The sequence below is a fragment of the Dermochelys coriacea genome, chromosome 6, assembly GCF_009764565.3.
Source record: "Dermochelys coriacea isolate rDerCor1 chromosome 6, rDerCor1.pri.v4, whole genome shotgun sequence".
Classification (NCBI taxonomy): domain Eukaryota; kingdom Metazoa; phylum Chordata; order Testudines; family Dermochelyidae; genus Dermochelys; species Dermochelys coriacea.
Window position 1 is genome coordinate 118,794,041 of NC_050073.1, and position 22,475 is coordinate 118,816,515.

Genomic DNA, 22,475 nt, shown 5'->3' on the forward strand with positions numbered 1-22,475 from the left:
GTCTATCTCTGCAGACCCAACATCAAAAATTTGGGGAGAAGAAACATTTATGTTTAGTAAATATCTTTAATCCTTTCACTCTTGGAGTCAGATTTCCAGTGTGAGGCTAGCATTGAATATGCCAGAATAAGTTATGCCAAGGAACAGGGTCCTACAGCTAATGTATGAAAACCTGCTGTAGCTGAAAATGACAGTCCCTCATTCTGCAAATACTTATACATGTGAGTAAAGTCACTTCCCTGTAGATGTGGAAGATCTTGTTCTTATCTAGAACAATATTGACAGAACCTAATCATAAAATTAAAGGTTCCTTAGATTTAATTCTTGGGCTTTCCCTGAAGGAGGAGTGATCTGTTCACTTATGAGCATGTAAGTGGATCTAAATTGTTCACTTGTTCATCAGTTGTGTTCATTTACTCTGTCTGTGTACTAAGAATGCATGTACACTTCCAGTCTTTTTGCTTTGAAAATCAGATGCTTTGACACTTATTTTGGGTCTTGTGCATAGCAGTTCAAAGATATTTCAAACAGCAGATGTCTTGCATTTCCAAACTAGTTTCCTTAAACTAAACACATTTAACTAAAACCCTGGAGTTAAATGTAAGATATCTGTAAATTGAGATAAAAAGTAAATATGTAGGACTGTTATATAAGATGCAGTACATTCTTGAGGGTTTATTGTTAAGGCTAATACTCCTTTAGTCAGGAGTATTTTTAGTAAAAATTATGGATAGGTCACTGGTAGTAAACAAAAATCACTGCCCATGACCTGTCTGTGACTTCTACTAAAAAATACCCCTGACTAAAACTTGGGGGAAGGCGACCGGAGGGGGAAGGGCACCATGGTTGCTTGGGGAGAGGAGGGGGATGCAGGGTTTGTGAGGCTGGGGCAGGCTCCCTATCCAGCTCCTGGGAAGAGGCAACCCTAGCTCCACTTGCTGCCTCGGCGCTGCCTCGGCTCTGCCCCTAGCCCCAGTTCTGCAGCTCCCATTTCCTGGGAACCATGGCTAGTGGAGCTGGTGCCTGGTTGCCAGCAGAGGTAGCATGTGGAGCTAGGTGAGCTGAGGATTGGGGAGCCCCCACTTCAGATAAGCACTGCCCCACACCCCAATACTAAGCCCTGACTCCTCCCCCAACCCAAACTCCTGGGGAAATGGAGGGAGCCCGAGACTTCCACAGCAGCAGTCGGTGCACCTGACCTAAGGGCTGCCTGAGCTCCTTGGCCAGCCTCACCAGGCTGCTGCAGAAGTCATGGAGGTCACAAAGTCATGGAATCCATGGCTTGCGTGACCTCCATGAGAAATATGGAGCCTTATTTATTGTAGATAATATGAAATGTTGATTTTTCTTATTCTATTAACTGAGATTACGCCTCCATTTTATAGAGTAATGTAAAGGATCATTTAGAAGAACACAGGAAGTCAGATGCAGAACAGTATCTTAAGAATCTTTATGAGCTGTATACAAGGTAGCTATAAATTTGATTTTCAACATTTTGTTGTGTCAGTAGCATCTTGTGAAAGGTTCATTTGTTGTTAAGAGGTGCGAAGAAAGGACAAAAATTCCAACTTCCTCTAAAAATTGGATGACTATTGCTGCCCATCTGCCTTGACCGTTTTCCTTTTTAAATTGTGCGACCTTTTTGAAAACAGCTGTTGTACTTTTAAAGAAAGTATCTAGATTTTTGAGGAATCAGACTGAAATTATTATTTAGCAAAGTATATAAACACCCTACTCTTGTAATATTAAAAGTGTAATTGACAACTTGACTGCACTTGTCCCATGTATAAAGCTGTAAGAAAGTTGTGACTTTTGGCAGGTTGGGGGGGACCAAAAGTTGTGGCCACAGTTTGTGGAAGTTGTGGTTTGGGATGCAGGTGTGTGTGTGGCTGGGGTTACAGGACCTAAACTCTTGCTTTGTAATTGACTAGATGTTGAGTTGGAAGCAGGGCCCTTTATCCTCCACAAGGGTCTGGAGAACACCCCGTTTCTCCAATCTCTGGGGCAGGGTAGGGGGGCGCAGCCCTTGCACCCTAGTGCTGTTGCACCCTAACTCAGAAACCCCTAGAGACACTGAGGGTGGTTGGCACTGCTGGGCCTCTCCGTCCCAGCCTGCACCCTGTGGGAAGCATAAGCTCCTGCCTGGCACCACTCACTGGGTCCTCCCCAAGTCTGTCCCCCAATGCATTCTGGCAGCTGAGGAAGGCAAAATCCTTGAGGTCACACAGGAGATATGACTGGTCAGCAGACCCAGCCCATTCCACTTGGCAGAAGCAAAACTTGGCAGCGCCAGTGCTAGTGGGACTGAGCGCAGGTGGTAGCACTTGGTGCAGAGGGGAGGCAGCAAACGGGATGAGCCCCCAGGATTGTGCAGCCCTCATCCACACGGGTCCCAGGCCCCACTGTCCTCCTCCTCCATCACTCCCACCCTGTCATGATGAAGAGGGGTGGCTGAGCCAAGTTGTGGTGAGTGTTGAAGGATGCAGTTTCCACAACAAAATCACAGCCTGCCATTTTCTTATAGCAGTACATATGTGCATAAATTATACAGAGTTTTTTGTCATTTAAATTTGGTAATGCTCAGATATCCCAGTCAGGATTGGGACCCCGTTGTGCTAATGCGTTGCAAACATATAATACTGTAATTCATACAAATGCAACATTTTTTTTTCTCTGTTTCCTTTGCATAAAGAACTACTAATCTTTCAAGCAAATTGATGGAGTTTAACTTGGGTACTGATAAGCAGACTTTCTTGTCTAAGCTTATCAAATCCATTTTCATTTCCTACTTGGAGAATTACATTGAGGTGGAAATTGGTTATTTGAAAAGTAGGAGCGCTATGATTCTGCAACGCTATTATGATTCTAAAAACCACCAGAAGAGGTCCATTGGCACTGGAGGGTGAGTTTCTTTTTAAAGAGGGAAAAATATAATAAAGGGCAAAAATACAGTGAACATCTCTTAAACTGTACATTGATCATCTGCATAAAAGCTGGCTTCCAAAACAATCGTTATTTTCTGTATTACTTGTGTTGTCACATTATATTACCGTATACTAAAAGGTTTGCTCCCCTGGATACAAAGGAAATGTTAGATAAATCCATTATATAGTTACATGAAATTAAACTAAATGTCTTCAGCAAGTAAGTTGAAACTTAAGCCTTAGTGTCTAGCAGACCTTTCTGCACCAAATATAATACTTTTATCTAATAACTTTCTCAGGCTTAGTGTGAGCCTTATTACTGTAATAAGGCTAAAAACTGACACACCCTGAAATAACTTGGCATCACACTACCACCTGTGCAACAGTTGACCACTAAAAGTTGAATAGGAGTAGTTTTTCTGGTGCTTCAGAATTTTTTTGCAAAAATATATAGTGAAGAACCCTTACATTTGAGCCTAGGTGATCAAATTGGACAGACTCAAAGTGGGATCTTTGAAATGTAGACTCTGTGCACAGCTGAAAGTGTGTTAGCAGTTATGCATTCTTTCCTTTTGTTTATGAAGGAATCAGAATTTTTTAATGTGTATGTTTTAAGACCGTCTTGTAAAATCCCACTCATCTGGGGCAAATAGGAAGCTTTTGTGGGCGAGTATGACCAATTGCATGATTTAAGTTTTCTCTTTAGTTGTTAGCCCTCATGGCTGCAAAAACAAACTGAATATACCTAATGCTTAAGTTGCCATGCGGTGAGTGCAGCTGCTGTAGTTATACTGTTGGCCTGAAGGAGAGCTCCAATAGGCCCTGCTGGATCCTTCATCCTCCCTCTCTCCTGAGTGCATAGAGGGAAGGGGATTGAAGACCAGCAGTTATAATTCCCCGCTCCCCTGGGTCATGTCTGTTCCCTCTTTTATCCCTGCTGACTGGAGCAGGAGTTGGAGTCGCCCTGCTGTTTTGCCCTGTATTCTTCTGCCCAGCTCCTTCGGTTTCATGCTGAGACATAAGAAAGGGAGGAGAAGAGAGTGAGTTCCATAAAATCCTTCAAAGAATCAAACAGCAGAGAGGGCTAGAGCTGAACTCTTGGTTCTCCTCCTCAGCAACAACCACACACTTAGACGGTGAGGGTCTGTAGCACCAAATGCGCATAGCCATGTTATACGGCTTTATTTCAGGCGTCTAAAAGCTCCACAGTGTTATTACTAATCTGGTGTAGCCAGATTAATCATGGACAACCCTGTGGCTGCTACCAGTCTGTGCCCAGGAAGTGTCCCCTCCTGGTCTCAAGTCCTATCTTCAGGGCTCAGTGTGCAGGGATTTTATCTCCAAAGTGGCCTGTATGACCAAAAGTGCCACCCCCTGGTGAACAACGATGACTTCAGTCCTCTTAAGCTCAGCTCTCAAATAACACATCCCTATTACTAGAGCCCCGCAAATCTGCGGACATCCTCTTTGTATCCATGGACCATGTTTGCAGATTGTCGATCGGCTGCGGATACAAATTTTGTATCCGCGCAGGGCTCTACCCTGGCACAGCAAGTGGAGCAGCTAGGAGGAGGGGTGAGGTGCCTGCCATCAGGAGCGTGCTTAAAACTTAGCTGGGGGACAGAGGCTGAGGCTTCTACATCTTTGAAGAGCTGCTGTTGAGATTTACTGGATTTGGTGGGTCACAGAAGAGAACTGATTTGGGGAAGGGAAAGAAGAGAAAAATAATGCCGTGGCAGGAAGAGATCTGTTGTTGCAGGGGAGAAAATAAACAGACTGATTAACTGGAGTGCTGGCTGAACTGGGGGGGAGTGTGCATGGAGGTGAGTCTGGGCATGTGAGACTGAGCCAGGGCTGCTTATTGAGTGAATGTTGGAATGGTATGATTGTCAGGTGCATCGGGGTGCGTAAGAGACATAAAAACTGGTGTGGAAAGAGAGTCCAATGGGAGTTGTGTGTCTCTTAAAGGTGTGTGTTAAGTGCGAGTCTCAGGGGGTGGGGGAAGGCACTAAACTCCCACAACAGGATATTAATATACACCATTGAACTCACTGGGAATTACTTGTGTCATGCAGTGAGGAGTATCTAGTCCCCAGGGTGTGGAGGGGCATTGCAGAGTAGTGTGAGTGTGGTCGTGGTTGTGGGATTTGAGGAGTGGGTTGTGCATACTAACGTGTTGGGTAAAGTCAATAGGTTTTTGTCAGCTCTGGTAAGTTTTTTTTTTTTTTTTTTTTTTTTTCTTTTTTCTCCTTGACTGCTTCGCAAGGTTTTATTTATTTAAGTTTTTATTCAAAATACAGATGTGCACCTATTAAGTTATGTTTTACGCTTCTGTTTACCATGTTTACTATAATATTCCCAATGTATTGTTAAACTTGAACATTAAAATTTCCACTCAGTGAGATTTCCCTCTGGTGTATTGTATTCTAGTATTCAAGATCTCAAAGAGAGAATAAGACAACGTACAAACTTCCCATTGGGCCCAAGTATTGATACCCATGGAGAAACCTTTCTCTCCCAAGAAGTGGTGGTTAACCTTTTACAAGAAACCAAGCAAGCTTTTGAAAGATGTCATAGGGTAAGTCTGCTTTCTGTGACTGCTATAAATAGATATAATTTGAAGGGCACACAAAACCAAAATTGAGCTAGAAGAAGCAACTGTTTACACCCTCAATTTAAAGAATACATCTTGTTTTACCATTAGTTGAAGTCTAATAGGAGCCGAGGGGACTTTGTGCAGAGGCAAGGACTTGGGTTTTATTTAATTAAATTAATTACCTTTTTAAAATCAGTTTCATGCTAAGGTAGCGCCAGACATTGTTTATAGATTTCTTGTTTCTTAACAAAAGTGAGTTACAGGAAACTTCTGACCATTTGTTTTAAAAACACTATTTATAACCAATTGGAATAAAAATAGCTGTTAACGTTGTTTTTGTTTTTAAATCAGCCCTTAGAATTGATTAGCATTTAGTATGACAACTTTGATATGTTGTACAAATGTAACCTCTTGTTTTAAACTCTGTGACAAAAATAAAATTAATTTAGATAAAATAAAATAGTTGATAATTTCCATACAAACATTCAACTGTCACATGTATCAATCTCCATTATTAATTAACACTACTGTTGAGAGACTGAGGGGAATAATCTTTACTGTTGCATTGTTCACCTTCTTTTAATCCTTTACTGTTTTCAAATGTTTGTGCCTAATACAAAATAGAATTTTTACTGTTGATATAAATCACAGGTTTTTCTGTGGCTCATTGGCTGTGTGGGTGTAGTGTTTTAAAGGTTTAATAAAAACCTCAGATTTAATTACAAACTTTAACTTATTTAAAGTTTAATTACAAAATTTAACTTAAAGAGAAGCCAAAACCATTTGTTGTAAATACACACATGTATTTGTAAGAATTATCCTTAAAATTAACAAAACAGAACTCCAAATATTTTGCTGAACCGTCTGTGTGTTAAATAGCTTTTAATATATTAGATATTGAGAGGATACAGTGTAACCATGTTTATAGCAGAAATAGATACAACCCTGGTTAATATTCAGATAACAGCCAGATAACATTGAGAATGTCAAAGGGACAACATGATGCATAGACAAATTAGTCATTTTATCATTATAGTGGTCATTGGTAAAAACTGCTGTAGTTATAGCTCCGTTCCAACTTCTGTTCTAACCTTCCTTTTCAGTTGTGCATAATTTCCCCCCCCCCCCAAACAAATTCCTTTTCGGATGAAATTTTTCAAGTTTGGTCTCAGCCCAAGATTGATTTTTTTGTAAAATTAGAGCAAAATAAATTCAGGTATTTCTACATACATGAATGAATGTTGCACTTTCATAACTAAAACAGATGAAACTAGAAACTTTAAAGCACAAATTATCAGGGAGACATAAAATAAAAACTTATAAAGGTAAAGAATATTCAAAATTATTAACTTCATAGGAATGCATTTGAAGAATTAAGAATGTGTAGTTTTTATTTGTTTTTTTGGGGTTTTTTTTGTACACCTAAATTAAGCATATGTTTAACTCCAAATGCCAGTGGTCCAAGTCTCCTGTGCTGCAAAGGTCTATAGCAGGGGTCGGCAACTTTTGGCATGTGGCCCCTCAGGAAAGCCGCTGGCAGGCCGGGAGGGTTTGTTTACCTGCAGCGTCCTCAGGTTTGGCCAATTGCAGCTCCCACAGGCCGCGGTTCACTGTTCCAGGTCAATGGGGGCTGCAGGAAAAGGTGGTATCTTACTTTTGCAGATATTCTAAACTACAAAGGACCAAAGTCCAGTTGATGTTCCGACAACTTTAAGGGCCACCTTTTTTTAAGTTCTAAAAGCCCAAATAGTGTTGCTTGCTTGCTTGTTTGTTTTATGAAAAAGAAAAGGCAGAGCATCAGATTTATATCTAGGATGAGATTTTAAAATTATGTGCATATAAAAATGTACTCACACCATGCAGTTACTGGAATTGTATTTGTGCGCATGGTAACTGACCATGCAAAAGAAGAGTTAGATGTGCACTGTTACCCTGACACTGCATACGGTCATAATAAGTATATATCAGTTATTCAGACATGCAACTCTAAAAATCTGAACATACCTGCGTACTCAAATGTATGTATGAAAATTTCAACATGTGATGAATGTCTATAGTCCTATATTATATATTGATATATGGGGCAGAGCCAATGTAAACACTTTATTGACTTCAATGGAACTATAACAATTTACAGTGTCTGAGGATCTGTTTTATTATTTTGAAAGTGCTCTGTAATTCTAAGTCTTCTGCGATCACTGTTTATATATTTTTAAAAAGCACGTACAAAGGATTGTTTACACATGAAGTTATTCGGGAACAGCTCTGTGTGTGGTCACGTTGTTGTTCTGGAATAAGTGTGTCCACATATGGAGTTATTCTGAAATACCCTGTATGCTTTAAATTCACATCCTACCCTAATTCAAATAAACTTCCAAGTGTAGACAACAAGTTCTAACACTAAGTATCAAAATATTTGTTGTTCTTTTTAAAGCTCTCTGATCATTCTGATTTACCGAAGAATGCATTCAGAATTTTTTCTATGCTTGTGGAGTTTTTGTGTATTGAGCACATTGATTATGCCTTGGAAACTGGACTTGCTGGTAAGCATAACTCTGTCTTTGTTTTCTTAAATGTGTGGTATTTCATTATTAAATAGCATATATTAATGTTTCTAATTTCATTGGTCAGTGCATTCAGAGCACTTTATACTCTTCAGTGATTGGCCTTGAGATCTATGCAAGTTAGTGTTGTGCAAGATGTGTTGATTAAGGGAATTAATTTATCTCATTTATTAGGAAGCCAAAGTATAAGCTTCTGAAGCACAACTTACATATGGGAAATCAGTACAGATTGAAAGACAGTGATTATTCAGAAATATCTGGAGGCTTTATTTCCTGCATCATAAGAATCTGAGTATGATCATTCCCTTCCTCCTGCCTCTTTTACCTTTTCCATAAAAAGAGAATTAGGTTTTTATATAGTATGTTTATTTAGAGTGTTTATGTTTTTACATGTATATGTTTTATAGAGGAACATTTCTTATATAGATAGACTTTTTTCTCATTGTATTTACTTTTTTTAAAAAAACCTCTTTTGTGTGTGCATGTTTTAATATTTTAGGGAAACTTATCAAAGTAAGATTTTTTTTTCCTGTTTCAACCATTTTGAAGAATAAAATAGATATGATTACATAGTTATAAGTCTTGAATACAATTTGCTGCCTTTCATTGATAGGCAGAATTCCTGTTAATATTAGTGGGAGTCCATTGAAGTTACCCTATCTGCATACAAGGAATATTGTATATAGGCTTTTAGGGTAATTATGAAAAAATCTCTTGACTTAGGCTTGGTCTACATTACAGAATTAGGTCAACATAAGGCAGCATAAGCTGCCTTAATTAATCAGTGTAAACACTACAGCCTTGCTCCCACTGATATAAGTGCCCTATTGCACCAACATCATAACTCTACCTCCGCGAGAGGCGTAGGGTTTATGTTGGTATAATTAGGTTGGCGGTTGACACAGTATCTGTGTAGACACTGCATTACTTAACTTGGCTGTTGGCTGTCATTCTTGTCAATTTCATGGCTCCATGCCTGAGCCATGAAATTGACAAGAAAGCTGGGGTGGGTGGAGGGGCTCCAGGTAGAGCCCAGCTGTTACCAGGCTCTCCAGTCCCAGCTGGGCTGCATCTGTCCCGCTCAAAGAATGGCTGCCCTCTGGCTCCCAGTCCAGCTGCTGCCCAGGTTCCCTGCACCCACCTGACTGCCCAGCGGCAGGGAACTGAGAGCCAGAGGCGCAGCCGGGCTCCCAGCGGGGAACTACATGTAGAACTTAGAGCCCAGGCTCTCAGTCCTCCACACTGCCCCTCTTAAGTCGGCGGAAGCGCTCATGGTAAGGACGTGCACCACTGACAGAGAAGGGTAGTGTAGACATGAAGCACTGCAGTGGTTGTAAGTCACCCTAACATAGGTCAACTTATGTTTCTAGGGTAGACATGCTCTTAGATGCTTAACTCCCATTTTCAAAGTTCTTAGGAGCCTACATCCCATTGATTTTCACTTAAGTACTTTTGAAAAATTTACCCTTATCCTTAGAAAGGATAGTGGTACAGATTACATGCATTTTCTTTTTTATGATCCTAAATAAATGTTTCCATTTTAGGCATTCCTTCTCCTGACTCTAAAAATGCAAACCTTTATTTCCTGGATGTTGTACACCAGGCCAATACTATTTTCCACTTGTTTGACAAGCAGTTTAATGATCATCTGATGCCATTAATCAGGTATGTCAGGTGTTCTGTTTTGCATTTCTTCTGTGAATATGTATGGTCATCATTGCTAGAAATTATGAATTTCATTTGTGTTGCTATTAATACAGTTCAATATTTTTATTAAAAGAAATTTGCTTTAAGAATAATTCCAAGTTATTGATGACGGAAGTTGTGGAAAGTACAGTGTTTGTTTAAATCTGACTTCTAATCAGTAAATTTGGAAGATGAATCTTCTAGTCTATTATGCTGATGTGCAGCGTGTTGGCATGCACAGCAGTCTTGGCTCACTCTTTGATCCACTGGGGACTGGCAGCAATATGGAAGCAGAGTGCTCAGTCCAGGGGCAACTCCCTCTGAACTACAAAAGAGTGTCTCCCACCTCTGGGTCAGCAAATAGGTTGTGGGGTCTCTGGCTTTTGAAGTAGCTCCATCCATCAGTCCTTGATTACAAAGACAGATAACTGCATCCAGTCTGGTACTTTCTGGGAGAGGATGAGGGGGGAATCATTAAGTACTCCTGTTCTCACTAGCAACCAAAGCAAATGGATTTGATTTGCATTATGTTTGACTATGTTATGATTTTTTCCCTACTATTTTATAGCTCTTCTCCTAAGTTATCTGAATGCCTTCAGAAGAAAAAGGATATAATAGAACAAATGGAGATGAAACTGGACGTGGGCATTGATAGGCAAGTGAAGTTTTAAACTTCCCATCAATCACGGCTCTACTTACTATTTTTAACACAAAGACATTTTGCCTTAGCCTGTTTTTCCTGCTGGGAAGTAATCATTTAGAACCACAGAATTTATTTTTTTTGAAATCCAGACAGAAAATCAGCGATCACACTGAACTTTTGTCAAGAAAAAAATAATTTTGGGAGGCTGAAATTTTTCCATGCTTGATTTTTGACCTGAGACTAATACTTTTGGGAAGAGTGAGCAAAATCCTTCATCCACTTTTGTGTTGAGGGAATGAGATAATTCACAATTTTCCTCCTTCTCTGTAAAAAAACAAAACAAAACAAAACAAAAACAAACAAAACTCTAAAACACTTCCTGTTTTGGGCTGCAGGGGAAAAGCTTGCATACAGAATGTTGAAACTTGAAATGTTAAAGTATTTAAAGAGCAGTATGTGTGACAGACTGAAAGAGATTAAGTGGCTTGCTTGAGTTGGACTGTGGTGTAATGCATATCTTGGGAGTCAAGAGAACTGAGTGTAATTCTGGGTTTGACATTGACTTGCTCTGAGACTGAGTGATTCATTTAATCTCTGTCCATCAGTTACCTCCTATAAAAAATGGTGTGATTTTTATGGATGGAAAAAGCACTATAAATGCAAGTATTATTGTCATTTTGCAGTGGAAAAAGACAAGAAAGAGGTAATGGTTAATGTTAGGGAGCAGAGCCACAACGCAAGTACTCTACTTACAGAGTATCTATATGTTTACTTGTACCAAGGAGATTTATATTATTCCTATATCGCCAAATGATTTGTTGTTTGACCTTGGACCAGTCGCTTAAGATCCGTGCCTCAGTTTCCCCTTCATAATATAAATAATACACCCCCAGGGGAATTGAAAATTAATATCTGTAATGCCTTGAAAAGTGACATATAAGCATTATTTATTAGGTGTCCACTTCATCTCGAAGGGCAAATAACAGAATTGTAGAAGAGAAAATAAGCATTGATCCTTGTATCCTAGCTCTGTTACCTTCTGCATGGTGAGGAAGAGTCTCAAAGTGTGTAAATTGCAAAGGAATTGAGGGGTGGTTTGGTAAAAATATTTGCTATGGCGATGGAAGGAAAGGAAAAATAGGAGAAAGTACACGGATAACAATGGAGATTTTAGCCTCTGCTGCTGGAAATGCCTTAATGATTTAAACATCAAGTCTGAAATACTTAGACTCTCGGGAGCCACTGATTCAAACCTAGACAGGATTGCCTGAGCCCTCAGTGTCGTAGTAGATGAATTAAGTTTTGTGTACAATAAATAATCTCTAAAGACTGTGGGGGGATTTTCAAAAGTGCCTAAGTGATGGAGGAGCACAAGTCCAGTTGGAAGTCAATGGTACTGTGTTCCCAAGTCACCTAGGATGGGATTTTCACAAGCCCCTATGTGTTGCAGACAACATGTTTGTGGTGGCTCTGTAAAAGAGATACCAGTTTTGAGACAAATCATTTGTATAAAAATGTGGTTACTTGCACTCCATTTTGTCTACATGAGCACCAAAATACCAGAAAGAGCCCCAAGAATAGATCACGCTGGACTTGGGCACCGTCTGGTAATAAATAAAGGTAGATTCCCAGGCACTATTGGTTTCAATGTTATCCAGAATCTGACAATATCTGATAGCAGACCCTTGGAGAGTATTCACAGTGATGTTTTTTCCTTTGTAATGATTAGCTGAATGATTTTAGTCCCTGGGGCCATCATAATGAATTAGCATTGCTATTCTATATATCCATAATAGATTGCCTTACATGCATGTATATTAAAAATGGGAGTTGGAAGAGCAGGGGGATGTAACTCTGATTTCTGTGGTTGGGTGGGGCAAGGTTGTAAAGTGAACTACAGCCAGAATGGGAGCCTGAGCTTCATAGGCATGGAAAATAATTAATCTGATTCCTTGTTTTGGGATTAGGTGTATTTTCCCCTCCCTCAAATCGTGTGGAGCTTTCATAGTCCAAGCTATGTAGCTTCATTTTTGCTGATTACAGTCCCTAGAAAACAGTGAGAGAATCTGTTCTGCAAAAATGAGTGTTCCAGGGAGAGTCACGTGGGAGAATTAGCTCTATGTATTGCAGCTGCTTGCTCTTCAAGCACTCTCTGGATCAGCTTTGGGATTGACTGTAAAATAAACCATTTCTGACTTTAGATAATGTTCAGGAAGGATAACTGCTAGGGGGAAGAGAAGAAATGCGATGCAAATAAAATTGCACTGGATCTTTCAAGACAAGTGACCAGCACTGGTGAATGGAAAGATTTTTTTCTTGTTGCAAGTGTTCTGTGATGCTGTTTCGCTTGAACCGTGTATTATTATTTATAAAGTTACTGAACTCGGTTTAGAAAGTCCACTTCAGAGTCTTTCTGGTTTCCCCAGCAAAGAAGAGTGCCTGGCTGTTCTGAAGAACTGTCTTTAAATGCGTTATGTTTCAATTTATGTGTCTCCTTTAAAATCAGCTGGCCAGCACATACTGTATTGCACTTCAGGATAAAGAGAACTTTGGAGCAGAGACTTCTTAAAGGCTTCTATCTGACTCTCATGCGCCTACCACCTTCAGAAGACCAGACTTGTCTTGCGTAGTAAAATTGTATTGCATAGCAGCTTCAAAAATATTTTTGGTCTTTGCAGTTCATTTTTACCGTGAACATCTTTTTTTATTAAATGGTGAAACTCATTTAATGTTCATGAATTTGTAGAAGTGGTGGATCATGGGGGATTTCTACTTCACTGTGCACTAAGCTCTTATATTTTATGTGGGATCACTTCAGAATTTTTAAATGTTAAAACCAAGTAAATGAAAACTTTTATTTTAAAACACACGTCGTATATTTTAACTTTAAAGGACACTGAATTGTATGATTGGACAGATGAAGCACATCTTGGCTGCAGAACAGAAGAAGACAGATTTTAAACCAGAAGATGAAAACAGTGTTTTGATTCAATATACTAATGTGAGTAAACAAATAGAGATTTGTTATTAATAAACAGTAGCATTTTGAAGATAATTTGAGCAGTATTGACATTTTGATAGTGTACGCCCAATTATATATACATCTGATTAACATTCAGGCTTGTTTCACTCTATGCCAAGGATTCTCAAACTCCTTCACAATGTGGTCCTACACTTGGTGGGAGTACTCTCTGTTTTGTTGTATAATCGTAGTGTCCAACAGCCCCAGTCAGACTGGACTAGGTGCCGTACAAACACAAACTTACCCCTTCCCCAAAATACCACCTAAATTAACATGGACCAAAACTTAATAGAGAGTTTGTCATGGATCTGCCTTCCCGTTTGCAGTTCTTCCCAGTGATAATGGCAACAATTTCTTACCCTGAAAAGTAATATTAGGGCATATTAATGTATTTATGGATGTCTTTCAATGCAATTTTTCTGCTGAAAATGAGGAACGCCAGCAGCAAGTGGTCAGCTGCTGATCCACATGCCATTATGTGTGAGCCAGTGCTCTATACGTTGCTCGTGATTAATCTGAGACTTTGCTTTCCAAATGTTTTTTAAGAGGGGAAACTTCTCTCTAATCAGTTAACTTACAAGCAATCTTTTTATAGGCCTGTGTCAAAGTATGTGGCTATGTCAGAAAGCAAGTGGAAAACATTAGAAAGTCTATGGATGGTAAGAATGTAGACACAGTTTTGATGGAGCTTGGAGTTCGTTTTCATCGACTTATTTATGAACATCTACAGCAATATTCCTACAGTTGCATGGGAGGCATGTTAGCAATTTGTGATGTGGCTGAATACAGGAAGTGTGCCAAAGACTTTAAGGTTAGTGTATGTATACTTAATATGTATAGGCGCATATATAAAATGCCTGAATAGCGAAACAATATTTTTGTTGAAAAATGTCCTTCTTCATATAGCCACATTTCACATCTTTTGCCTTCTGTTCACAACCTACCATAAATTTTAGACTTTAGATTGCCCTAGTACCATGGCAGCAGCTTTAATCATTTAATAAATTATGCCAGCAAGACAGTCTTTTCTGAATAGTCCTCATATCTGTCTCCTAAATTCACTTGCTTTGTGTCATGAGCTTACCCGAGTCAGTTGAGCATCTCACAAAGCAAGCTTGCCCTGATTTTATAAATCATAATAGCCACCTGGGATTTAAAATTCCAAAACATAAAAGTCCTTTGCTGGCTTAACCAAATGGTGTAGTTAGAGTTAGATCCCTGACCAGGCCGGGCCTTTTGGGTTAAAGCAGAAGAAATCCTTCCTCCCTGTCTCAGCCAACCAGAATTGGCCCTTGGAAGAAGCAGTCAGCCCATTTTATCTTGCCTGCTGGGCCTTGATTGGCTTCTGCCTGCTTCCAGCCCTTCTAGCTGCTGGAGAACTAATCCTTATTGGTGCTGCAAGCAGGTGACCTTGAATGGCCTCTAGACAGTTCTTGTCGGTTCAGACTGGCTGCTTTTTTTCTCACAGACACCTTCAGGTGGAGTGGGTCAAGGTCATGGGTGTTTCAACAGGGAGTAGCAAATGCCTGCTACACACCAACATGCATTATTTTGAATGTAATTCAAAAACACACTGAGTGCTTTCATGTGTATATAGGATTGCATATTGAAATAAGTTAGGAATGTATGCACTGCCCGATAAGATAAGACTGTGGTCCATCTAGTCCAGTATTCTGTCTTCAACAGTAGACAGCACTACTTCAGAGACAGATGCAAGAAACCCTGCATTAGACAGATATAATATAATCTGTCCCGCATATTAGGTGTTCTCCTAATTCCTTTTAGTTGGAGATTTAAGACTACAAACATCTGATGATTAGTCTCTTGCAAAATTTGTTACCATCAACTATTATAACTCTGGATATTCTTTTTATCCTAAATGTCCCATCCGTATTTGAATTGTACTAACTTTTTGGCCACAACTTCCTGTGGCAATTAGTTCCACAGTTTGCTTACATGTTGTATGAAAGTATTTCCTCCTCCTGGATTTCAATATGCCATATTTAATTTAACTGAACACCCGATAATTCTTGTGTTTATGAAACCGAACGGAAGCTCCCAGCCATCTCCATATAATTCATTTTGTTTTATGCTTTTAAAGCGTTATGAAGCTGACTCATTTTTATTTCTGAATCAAGCTTCTTCAGATAGCAGAAGCACTTGTCCTTAATGAAAGTTAAGTTCATGACAGTTTTGAAGCTTTAATAAATCAAGGCTATGTCATTTTAGAGCACACAAAAAATATGAAAAATTCTTTGTGCAAACTATTTTTTCATGGTGGGATAACAAAAATAAAACTGAACTTTACCAAAAATGAGAAATAAGCATGTAGCTTCTTCCATAAAGCTATAACTGCATGTAATTTGGATATTATAAAAATTCCACTGCAGTCATAAGTAGTGTAACTATAATACTGGTGAGGGGTAGTGGTGGTTTGTTATAGGTTTTTTTTGTTTTGTTTTGGGTTTTTTTGAACAATTTTCAAACATTCTCTGAATGGTCACATCTCACATTTGTTCTAAAACAAAAGTACTCAAATTCATATACATTTTTAAAAATTAAATCTGGCTTTTGAAAATTGCTTTAGTCTGTTTTTTACAGAACACACAAATGAGTCTCCTGTGTGGAAAATAACACTGACATTCTAGATGAACTTTGCAGCAGCTATTTCATTATAAGACTTACACTTTGAGCATTTTTACTGTTTTTTTCATCTCTCTCTCTCTCTCTCTCTTTCTCTCTCAAACAGATTCCATTGGTGTTACAGCTTTTTGACACCCTCCATGCGCTCTGCAATCTTTTGGTTGTAGCACCAGATAACTTAAAGCAGGTCTGCTCTGGAGAGCAACTTGCTAATCTGGACAAGAACATCCTTCACTCCTTTGTTCAGCTGCGAGCTGATTATAGATCTGCTCGCCTTGCTCGCCACTTCAGCTGAGAGTGCACAGAAACACGCTGTACTGTTTTCAGGCCGGGGGTGTTAGAAAGCACAGGGAATAATTTCTTATTAAACAGCAGTTGTAATTTTTGTGGGACAATGACTGTTCAGAACAAAGCAGCAGCTATATTTAAACCAGAATTTATTTGAAGAATGTGAGCAGATATAATCCTTAATTCGTATTCCTTAAACTACAGTTCCCCCAGATAAGAATTTCTGCAAAACTACTTGCCACTAATTTTCCATTGGAAAAATGTTGGTGAAGGAAGGCAAGTGATAAACCGAAAGTATTTTAGTCCTCAGTCTTGAATTATCTGATACCATTTGTTAGACTTTAACTATAGAGCATAGCGTAGGTAATGGATTACATAGAATAAAAACTGTGTAAAAACATTCATCAGTTTTAATGACTTAAACTTCCGCACAGCTAATCATAATCAAATTATCTTTGCTAATTGGTTTCTAAATCATTTCATTCTTTCAAAATGTTATACCATGGTATACAATTTCTTACTTTAATTAATTAGCTTTGAATTTCTCTGAGATATAGGAGTAACAGAAACACTATCCCAAGAAAGATGTAATTTATTCATTGTATAGAACTTTAAGCTAAGCTAAATTGGAGAGGGGTTTTTGTTGTTGTTGTTGGAGCCCACTGGAATGTATCAACTTCGTATGAACTCACGGCACTCTGTTTATTATCTGTCTGATCAATGGCACTTTTAATTTTAAATATGATCCTAAATGAATGCAACCACCTCGTTTAGATTTCATTACTGTGAGGTGAAGATGCTTGTTGTCAGTTTGACATAATAGAAACTTGTTTCTGTTTTTCCTTCTGTACATAAAGAAATTGAGATTGTAACAGAAGTGAAAGGATGAGGTATAACCCACACATTCATCTGTAGCGTGGAAGAATTTGTATTAAATCTAGCCAAAATCCAAAGCTGAAACTTCCTGTCCTAAAGTTAAACTATCTTCGATACCTGAGCAACGTAAAACAGTTGAAGGTGCAGAAACTTCTCTTCCCCCTGATATAATTTTAATGCTGGGGTTAACTATTATTGTATGTGTGTTTAAACAATAGGAACTTACTCAAGGTGCCTCTGAGATGGATCCATGTTTGGTACAGTAGCTAAAGTGAAGTAATGGGGCTGATGAAATATTTGGGGTAATATTTCCCAACAGTTGAAAATTCTGTAGTAAGTGGAGACGTTTTAGAGCCAGAGAGCTCCTGTGGAAACCAGGTATGAACTGCACTGTTTCAGTGTTCTAAGTTCCACTCATCATCACTGTGTGGATCATCTGTAGCACTCTTAATTCTACTTTGCAGGCTTCGCATATTTTCTGAAGAACTTTCTCTCCCTTCTTCAGAGTAGGTTTTCCTAAAATCTACTTCGTCTCTCAATTACAGCTATTCTCTGCCAAATTTTTTTAAAACTTCCAAGGCTCAGTCGATATTGACTTTTTTCCCCTTTATTTTATATCGAGCAGAGTATTATATTGGTAAACGAGAAATAAAGTATGCCAGGTTTTCCTCCAAAGCATCCTGGGAAACTGTGGCAGCTTTGTCCAGATGTATAGCTCTATTCCTTGGCCATGGCAAAATCACAAAGAGTTCTGGATACTGGAGGAGGCACATGCTTGTACTGTTGCCATTTTTAGAAAGCTCTGATGTGAATTCAAATTATACCTCTCTGTTATCTCTGTAACTTAAAGCCAACAATTTTAGGGCTGTGGTTTTACTAACCAATGTAAAATCTTTGTACAAAAAGTGTCAATTTGTAAACACGTTAGAACATTAAACAAAACCACTAGGCATCATTTTAAGACTGCAAGTTACAGAAGTGCTTCAAAATGTCTTATGTTGTAAATTTCTTGTTTTGAATTATATTTTAAAATTATATAAAATGTACTTTAACTGTGGTGTTTTCCATGCATAAGTTCAGTGCAATATGCTCTATTATGTCTATTAAAATAACGATGAGGTAACAGGTGAATACTTAGACATGTAAACACTCAATAAAAGATATTCCCTCCACATGCCTTTTTCATTCCATTCCATTTCCATATTCTAATCTTTATATGCAATTTTATAAATTCCTTTTATTAAAAAAATCAATAAAAGTAATTTTACTGATCAAATTTATTGATAGTGTGGGCCTTCCCTTCCCAATTTTAAACAACAAAAAAAACATAACACAAACCTTTTATATAAGAGACTGTTATTACCAGAAAGTTTACTTTAAAAATAAATTTTGGGTTGGGATGGGGGAGCTATAATTTTTATACATTTTGAAGTTTATGGCTTTTATAGCAGGTAATTTAGGAAAATATTTCCAGGAGTTTCTGAATATAATAGCAGTACTATCAAAATACAAATATGCTTTTTTATGTTTATGTAATGAGTTAAAAGTACTAATTTTCTAACGTTCACTCTTGGAACATTGGCTTTTAACAGGCTGGCAGCCAAGTGAATGTTTAAGAGGAGGTATGTGTATGTGTGTGGAATTATGCTGTCTCCAATTGGTTAAAATGGCTTTGCATTAAATTATTGTAGGTTGGAAAATAAGCTGTTTTTACAAGTCCTATCATTTATTAACATGACTTGGTATTGTATTTGCATAAGTACAGAGGGCAGAAAAAAGTAGGCTCTTCACAACAATATAACTCCACAAATAAAAAAGAAAAAATAAAAATCAGCAAAATGGAGGAAGTGGCAGACGAGGATGGACAAACAGAAGTTCTAGGTGGGTGGAAACAGAGGGTAGTAAAAAGACCATGAAGATGACATAAGCTAGAAGGATCTGGAGAACAAGCAATTTGTAAGTAAAAAGCCCAGCACCTGAAAAGGGAAGGCTAGAGTCCTAAAATATGATTTAACCTGGCCCATATATCAACAATATGCAAGAACAGTTAGGATTGTGATCAGAATTCTTTATACAAGATCCCATCCTTATATTAAATGAGACGCTAGAGAAGGGGAATGGCTAAAATGCCTCACTTTGGAAGTAATCCTGGGTTTTGAAATCCTTTTTAATGCAAAAGAAAAAGCTTCCACATTCAGAGTGTAAATCTACTCTGAAGGGTAGATATCTGTCTGAATGTGGGCTTCACTGCTTTCTGCGAGGAGTGGGAAATACACCAGCAATCTGCAGATTAATTGGAGTGAAAATTTCTTGGAGCCAAGCTTGTTTTCTTTTTCAAGGCTATCAATGGTCTGTAGAATGGTATATGGCTGTTTGAATTGCAAGATACTGTCATGCAGAATGTCAGTTTACTGTGGATCTCAAGCAATCGGCAAAAGAACTTTGTTTTTTCTACCTATCTCTAAGTGCATATAAAGCACCTACAATGTGCTGCATGTAACTTACAAATACAGTGAGAGGTGCCTCAGAGGCAGTCCGACGTCTTCTGTATCTAACTGGTGTCCCTGTGGGTGGATGTTCAGTCTCCACCTGCACTAGGTTTAATGCTGGCTGTTTCTGTGGGGAATGCAATGGCAAGGAGGTGCATCTTACAAGGTGATTTGATGACCGAGAGGCTAGGACTCATCCTGCCCTACTTTGGAAATTTGCCCTGCTTTGGCCTGCAGGCTCTATCCCCAGCTTCCTCAAGTCTGTGTATGGGTGCCAATAAACCTAGTGCGCAGGATGATCTTATCTGCCCTGGAGGCTTCCTGAAGGAAAGGTGAGCTTTGAGATAACGTTGGACTGTGGTGGCAAGGGCTCTGTCAATATGTATCAGACCTCTGAATTGACTTGGTAGTGCAAGCTGCTGGGGGACAGGTACCGGCTTCATTGCCATCTCTTCCTCAAAAATCAGGAGAAAGAGCAGGCAACTATCTTCCCCTCTTCCTCTCTCACCCTCAAGAAAACCCTCCCCCACAAAAGTACCTCATTTGAAGAATGACAGGTTTCAGAGTAGCAGCCGTGTTAGTCTGTATTCGCAAAAAGAAAAGGAGTACTTGTGGCACCTTAGAGACTAACAAATTTATTAGAGCATAAGCTTTCGTGAGCTACAGCTCACTTCATCGGATCAAATGCATCCGATGAAGTGAGCTGTAGCTCACGAAAGCTTATGCTCTAATAAATTTGTTAGTCTCTAAGGTGCCACAAGTACTCCTTTTCTTTTTTCATTTGAAGAAGTGGGAGTCAGAGTTCAGTTACTGCTGACAACTCGACACTTGGCTGTGATCTTCCCTGATCTCCCTGCTGCCTGTGGGTAAGGCTGTACCCCTGCATCTCTGCCCCTCACAGGGGTAGTTCCCTTCTGAGCATTGTAGGTGGGAAGTGGAGCTGCAGGCTGATTTGTCCAGCACACACCCTCCTCACTGTAAAAGTTTGTCTTCACGTACAGTACTACGCTGTGCTGCTGTTGTGAAGACACTACTCTGCTAATGGGAGAGCTTCTGCCATCAGCGTAGTTAATCCACCTCTCTGAGGTGAATTTAGAAATAAAAAATCGTGGGACTAATGTTTGCAGACTATCACTGGTCAATCTGCTTATCCCTTTTCCCCACTACCATCTCTGTCTTGCCTGTTTAGATTATAAGCTCTTTGGGGCAGGAGCTATTGTCTCTTACTCCATAAATGGTGCCTCACTCTTGGTTGGCATTATTCTAATACTAATAAATAATAGTAAATTTGCAAGAGTTGGCAATGCTGCTATTGAGTGGATTTCACTTCCCAATCCCCCTTTACTCCAGTTGCATTAGAGCCAAGTTTCTTGGGCTTTAAATCACTGGAGTAGATTTCACCTTTTGATTAACTCCAAACCTGCTTCTGCAGCTTGTAAGAAAACTTTTGTTTCCAAATGCCTTTGTATTTAGTGATCTCTAGAAGAATTGCAGTTCTGTGGAAATGAGTTCTTTCTAGTGGTCTCCAAAGGAGGGTGGCAACGTCTAAAAGTGGGTAGACCAACCTGATGAGTGAAGGTGTACTCAGTCAATATATAGTGTGGAAAAAGCGTACTGTTTCTAAACCAGAATGAGTTAGGCGTTGCCTACTGAGAAGAATGTGTTGCTGGTCTCCATTGAGCCAAGGTTAGACTAATGATCTTGCCAGTTTAAGTGCAGTAATTTTGAACTTAGCAAAATATTGAATATTACAGTGCAGCCATAGAAAAGCCAGTTAATGTGAGCTTTAATCTGAAACCTTTTTATAACATTCATTTTATTGTAAACAATTCATTAAAAATAACTTGCTAAGGCTTAGACAAGTGGATTTTTGAAGGTTGCTCATTCTACTTACCTATCCATCCAAAGTCAATTTGAGTCTGAATGTATAACATTTAACTCATAATAGCAAACAACTTCAGAGAAGAGACATTTATTCTGGAGGCATAGATTCAAACTAGACAGCAATGATGCATTACAAATATATAATTATTTGCACTAATATTTGAGCAGGTGGAATGGATTAGTACATGGTCAACATTACATTGCTGATAACATGTACTTTTCTGTATTAATATGTACTGTGCAACATGTATTAAAATGGTCAATAATTCATTTTAACAGCGATACCAATATTTATATTGCTGTGTTCTGCAGAAAGCAGAACGAATTGGTAAAATTTGCAAAGCTGGGCTAGATTAACTTTAAAAATATTTAAAGACCAGAATTAATTCTCTCCTTTAAAAAACAAAAGACCTTGCTATTTCTTTTAAAATGTCAGTAAAACTGGGAATTAGCAAAGTGTGTATTATATCCACTGTCTGAATGAGGGGATATTTAAAAGAGGGTGGCAAGGTGAGTGTGAAGAGATAGAGACAAGTGACTTACATAAGTTATCTCTAGGACAGGTAAATAAAGTATAGAATTAAGAGTATGTAGGAATATTTACTACAGATATAAAGGCTTGTCTACATGGGGACGCTCAGGAAAATTAATCCAAATTAACTAAAATTGGGAATTTAAATTGGATTGGTAAAACCGCATTAAACCCTTTTGAATTAAAGTGGCCTTAATTCAATTTAGTTTGTCTACTCTTCCAAAGTGACTTAATGTGATACACCTTAAAAGGGCCTGAGCTTTAGAAAGTGCTAAGCACCCACCCTCTGAAAATCAGACCCCTTTAACATGTCTCAGGTTGGACACCC

General features: G+C 38.8%; 1 protein-coding gene across 1 annotated transcript in view; it reads left to right on the plus strand.

Moving 5' to 3' along the window:
* EXOC5 (exocyst complex component 5) overlaps positions 1-18,414 on the plus strand; it is a 49,105-nt gene extending 30,691 nt beyond the window's left edge. Inside the window, exons 10-18 of the mRNA XM_038405877.2 lie at positions 1,386-1,468; positions 2,693-2,902; positions 5,355-5,502; positions 7,955-8,063; positions 9,629-9,749; positions 10,339-10,425; positions 13,306-13,414; positions 14,031-14,246; positions 16,185-18,414. Of these exons, the coding sequence (XP_038261805.1) occupies positions 1,386-1,468; positions 2,693-2,902; positions 5,355-5,502; positions 7,955-8,063; positions 9,629-9,749; positions 10,339-10,425; positions 13,306-13,414; positions 14,031-14,246; positions 16,185-16,373 (1,272 nt within the window). The 3' untranslated portion in view covers positions 16,374-18,414. The remainder of the gene's footprint in view (positions 1-1,385; positions 1,469-2,692; positions 2,903-5,354; positions 5,503-7,954; positions 8,064-9,628; positions 9,750-10,338; positions 10,426-13,305; positions 13,415-14,030; positions 14,247-16,184) is intronic.
* Positions 18,415-22,475: the final 4,061 nt, after the last annotated feature.